The following is a 4715-nucleotide window of genomic DNA, read 5'->3' on the forward strand; positions in this document are numbered from 1 at the left end:
TACATTTTCTATTTATTTCCCGACAGATTCTACGTGTGGGAGATCATGCATGCAACAATAAAAAAGATGAGTAAACAGGTAGACAAATTACAGCAGGACGTGGAAGATGCAAAGGATAAACTTGACGCAGCAAAGAGAAAGGTAACCATGATTGGTCTTGGTTTTAAAACATGCAGGGCATGTTTCAGGATGTCAAACAATTGCTTGTCCTTTGTTGTTGTAGCAAGCAGATGGTTTGATGGAGGATGATGAAGATGAAGTTCCAACAGATGAAATCATTGAGAGGATGGAAGAGAGGCTTGAGGCTGCTCAGAACCAACAAAAACGACTCTTCCTTATCATTTTCCAGGTATATGTGATTCAGAAAACCTAGGTGTAATGAAGCTTCTCATTCTTATTGATGTGATGAGGCTAGAGATGGGAACTGTTTCTCACCTTAGTATCAACTTTGTATTCAGTATGTAAGTTGACAATGGTTAGAGGAGGATAGAAATGAAATAAGTCTGTACATTACATGTACATGTAGGACACATAATTTTTATTAGAAAAATGAAAAAGTAATTTACAACCACATGTAATAACAATGCTGGAGTTAATCAAATCACACATTTATGAAATTTTTATTGTGGATAATAAGTGAACAGATAATCTATAGGCGAGTTCTGATAACCATGATCAACTTGCAAACTGAATATGAAGTTGGTCTGTTGAAATTATCTTGTCACACAATCATTAACTCGATGTGACTGACTTTTTGTCCTCTAAATGTAGAGACATTTTCCTTTGACCATTGTCAACTTGCACACTGAATAGGAAATTTATAGACAAGAAATGGAGATTTCACTTCCCCAAGTCATGTTACCTGATGAGTAAAAAGATTATCTTGGTCTCGGCATTTCCAAATTTTCTACTAGTAAAGCATGGAGGAAAATGTGCATTTTCATTCATCTGCAGATCTCAAATATGCTTTAAGTTTCTTGTTTAGTTGACATATGTGTAGTGCAAGTACTTTAGGTTTTGTATTTTATTTTGTAGAGATTTATTATGATTCTGACAGACCATTTGGCAAAGTGTGAAGGGAATGGCATCGACTACAATACACCTTGGTACAAATGGGTTATTGAACGATTGCAGCAAATATTTTTACTGGTATGTTACCTGTTAACATTTGGAATAAATTAATTTAGTACTTTTATTAGGATTTGTTTTTAGCTCACCTTAGTCATTGGTTTTCTTATCAAATTTGTCTGCTGCCTTTAAACTTAATTATGTCTCCCCTTCCCAGAAGGGGGACTTATTGTTTTAGTGTGAATTCTTCTTCCGCTTCCTTTTTTGCATCTCATACGAAGTTTTTCTGGGTTACAACTTTTTAGGTCACCTGAGTAAAAACAATTGGTCTGCGTCCTGCGACGCGAGTTAACAATTGAACATTTTTAACTTCCTCTTGATAAATATCATTCCAATTCCTTTCACATTTGGCAAGAAGCATCTTTGGGTCAAGGAGGACATAAATTGTAAATTCAGGAATCCTGCACTCCTGGGGCCCTAGGGATGGGGGCATAAACTGCTTACACATCTTGTTCTATACTGTTGCTGAATATTAGAATTTACCTTAAATATTTTAAGAACAGGAAATTTTTTCTAGATTTTTAGCCCTTGAAACTATTGATTCTTTCAACTAGTACTCAGGTGACCGGTAAGGCCTGTGGGCCTCTTGTTTGTCTTTTGACCTTTGATATTTGATAAAATTAATTTATCTTTTCAGCACCACGAGCTGGTCTATCGCTACATCAGCACACTGGAGTCTCTGCTCTTCACAAGTGACATTGACTTTCATATTCTGGAAATATTCCAACAGTTTTGTGCTCTTCGTTCCTAACCTGCTTATCGTCCATTTCATAAAATGCGTTCTGGCTACATTCAGAAAATACATATGTATTCAAAACGTTCAGATCAAGAATATTTTCTGGTTTTGTACTGGCACCAATAATGGTGTGTATAGAACATTTTGACAAGTACATGTGTAATTGTTTGAAGTATATAAAGATGTGAAATTATACTGCAGGGTTTGACATTAAGGCACGTCCGACCGACCGAGTTTACTAAATTATAGGTCCGGTCGAGTAAAATTTTGATTTACTAGTCCGAATGGTCGTGTTAAATAATAAACAAGAAACTACCAATCTTGAACCGTGTGGTGGAATAATCTCTATTTTTAGTTCTAATAAATAAGTCGCAGTCGGTAGTGATGTTTTACGACATCTACTCGATGTTCATTTTGAACAGTTTATTTGAATTGACTATAAAGTGTTTATCAAGTTAATAAATTAAGTCGTAAACGTTTGTCATTTACATGAAGTATTTATTTCTGGAAAGTTGGTCATGGCTAGTGGATATAAAGTCAGGTCTAGTAAATATCATCATCGTCGGAAACCCACGGTTGATTACGCTTCGTTTCTCTCTCCATCACCCGTGGGTCTATTCATTCCTACTCGCTCGTTCTCATGAATAAATATTTTAAAATATCGTCCAATCAAAGTAATCTTTATAGTAATGTAACTCTTCTGTTTTTAAAGGTAGCACTAACTTAACTTTGCTATCACAACAATTGTATACTGAAATTGGGCTGAAAGCGTCTTTTTGATTGGACAATTCGCTTAGGGTTTTCCATGAGCGCCCAATTAAATTGTCTCATTAATTATTCATGAGAACGAGCGAGTAGGAATGAATGGACCCACAGGTGATGGAGAGAGGAACGAAGCGTAATCAACCCTGGGTTTCCCACGATGAAATATCATTTCAAGTAGCCCGACTGGTCTAGTGCTCAACAAAGTAAATGTCAAACCCTGTACTGGACATCATCACAACCATTGTCAACACTAGAGAAAATGCCTGTACATCTTTGGTATTTATATTCATGAAAACATCTTTTTTTTTTTTGACTGTACTATATTGTGAAACATACATGTACATGTATGTTGCATCCACTTTATGTATAAGATCAAATAATGTACTTGTTGGTACATTGTAAATTACTGATCAATAAAGGTTACATTAAACACGAACTTTGTATGCTTTTATTGTAAATATGTACAGAGTTCAAAAGGAATATGTAACTCCCAACTCTTGCAGTTGCTAAACTCCAGTACACTGTTTCGAGATCTTGCATTGGATCACACAAATTGCAAGTTCCTCCAACAATGCACATGTTCATATACAATTGACCACAGAATCAAGAAAGTGCAAACCAATATTTAAAGCACATGAAAGACGCATGAAAGTAACCACAGATCATTAGAAGTCCGTCACTCGTCCTTTTCTCTCCCAGTCGCCATAACGAGTTGGCTCTGGTCCACGAGGACCACCTATCTCCCCAGTAACGGGGTTTGTGTCGTTGGGAAACCTCTCTAATGGTTCAAGTTCAACAGTCATATTCACAACCTCCTCAGTTTCAAGTTCTTGTCGAGGATCATCAAATTTTCCAGCTGGGGTTTTTCCCTTACGATGACCTTTCCCATCTTCTGAGTGATTACGATACACTGGCAAAACTACTGCTGATCTTCCTGAATTTAAAATCCCTAGAAATAACGACAATATTAATTGTATATTTTAATTGTGTCCAGTAAACATCATACACAACATCTAATCTCAGCGAGATTCGTCGAGACTGGATGTTTGGACCGACAACAGTCGAGAGTATCCAGCCTTGACGAATCACGCTGCTGAAGATTATATAACGGGTTGTACAATAAAATGTACTATTTCATTTTAATCTTCTCTCACCCCGAATTTTAATTATTTTTATAAATAGTGTCTTAAGTAATTAAAAAATATTATTTAATCCATTTCATTCCCCTGAACAACCTACATCATAGAGTTACATGCACAAGTTGCAACAACGCATGCTTTTGTCGCTTAGACTAGTTCGAGGAAAAGTTACATGTAATTTACATAGCATTTTACCAATATCTATCCAATATGTAGTATAAACTTCATACCGTAAATGCGATGGGATACAAGTCTCATTACAGCAGACATAATAACTGGAGTCTAGAAGGTTGACAATATCCTTCCTACGGACGCTTTTGTAACGTTAAAATGAAAATGAAAGTACATAGAGTATAGATAAGTTGTACTTAAACTGTTTCTCTCTCTCTCTTCTCTCTCTCTCTCTCTCTCTCTCTCTCTCTCTCTCTCTCTCTCTCTCTCTCTCTCGTACATGTATGTAGATATCGTATTTAAAAGACAGTTTATAAGATACCGGTATATCATATACTTTATAAAATATTTCATATAATATTTATAGTTTATAAGATATCTCATCAAAAACATGTATAAATATATATTAAACTGGACATAGTAATATATTGTTTCCTATATTTTGAGAATCATTCGCTTGATTGACACCAAACTTCAAGTACTGGTATATCCAAGGAGCCTGATCACTCCTAGATTTTGAAGTCACGTGGTCAAAGGGTCAATTCAAACTGGATATAGGAAGATATTGTCCACTCAATATCTTGAGAACCCTTTGCTTGACAGGCTTCAAATTTGGTACACTGGTATACATCTTTTAAAGGAGTATATTGACTCCTGTTGATTTTAAGATCACATGGTCAAGAGTCAATCCACTCTGGACATAGGAAGATACAGTCTGCTGGCTCAATATCTTGAGAACCCTTTCCTTGACAGACATCAAATTTCGTAGTACACCG

The 4715-nt window shown here is 35.8% G+C and overlaps 2 protein-coding genes across 2 annotated transcripts in view; one reads left to right on the forward strand and one right to left on the reverse strand.

Annotated features, from left to right (window-relative positions):
• Positions 1-3065, forward strand: part of LOC125649416 (nuclear cap-binding protein subunit 1-like) — a 30675-nt gene extending 27610 nt beyond the window's left edge. Inside the window, exons 20-23 of the mRNA XM_056139200.1 lie at positions 27-141; positions 224-349; positions 1036-1149; positions 1766-3065. Coding sequence (XP_055995175.1) covers positions 27-141; positions 224-349; positions 1036-1149; positions 1766-1879 — 469 coding nt within the window. The 3' untranslated portion in view covers positions 1880-3065. The remainder of the gene's footprint in view (positions 1-26; positions 142-223; positions 350-1035; positions 1150-1765) is intronic.
• On the reverse strand, positions 3062-4123 carry LOC125652150 (succinate dehydrogenase assembly factor 4, mitochondrial-like). The gene is made up of 2 exons (XM_048881144.2): positions 3999-4123; positions 3062-3578 (listed from the first exon to the last, which is right to left on the reverse strand). The coding sequence occupies exons 1-2, from the start codon at positions 4036-4038 to the stop codon at positions 3295-3297; spliced, it is 324 nt and encodes a 107-aa protein (XP_048737101.1). The 5' UTR covers positions 4039-4123; the 3' UTR covers positions 3062-3294.
• Between the last annotated feature and the right edge of the window lie 592 nt (positions 4124-4715).

This window comes from Ostrea edulis, chromosome 5, assembly GCF_947568905.1.
Source record: "Ostrea edulis chromosome 5, xbOstEdul1.1, whole genome shotgun sequence".
Taxonomy (NCBI): Eukaryota; Metazoa; Mollusca; class Bivalvia; order Ostreida; family Ostreidae; genus Ostrea; species Ostrea edulis.

Excerpts from the sequence above, each read along its gene's own strand:
- LOC125652150 (XM_048881144.2), bottom strand. The coding sequence starts at position 4,038 with ATGTCTGCTGTAATGAGACTTGTATCCCATCGCATTTACG. Across the intron at positions 3,579-3,998 it reads TGTATCCCATCGCATTTACG|GGATTTTAAATTCAGGAAGA; the intron begins GTATGAAGTTTA and ends CGTTATTTCTAG.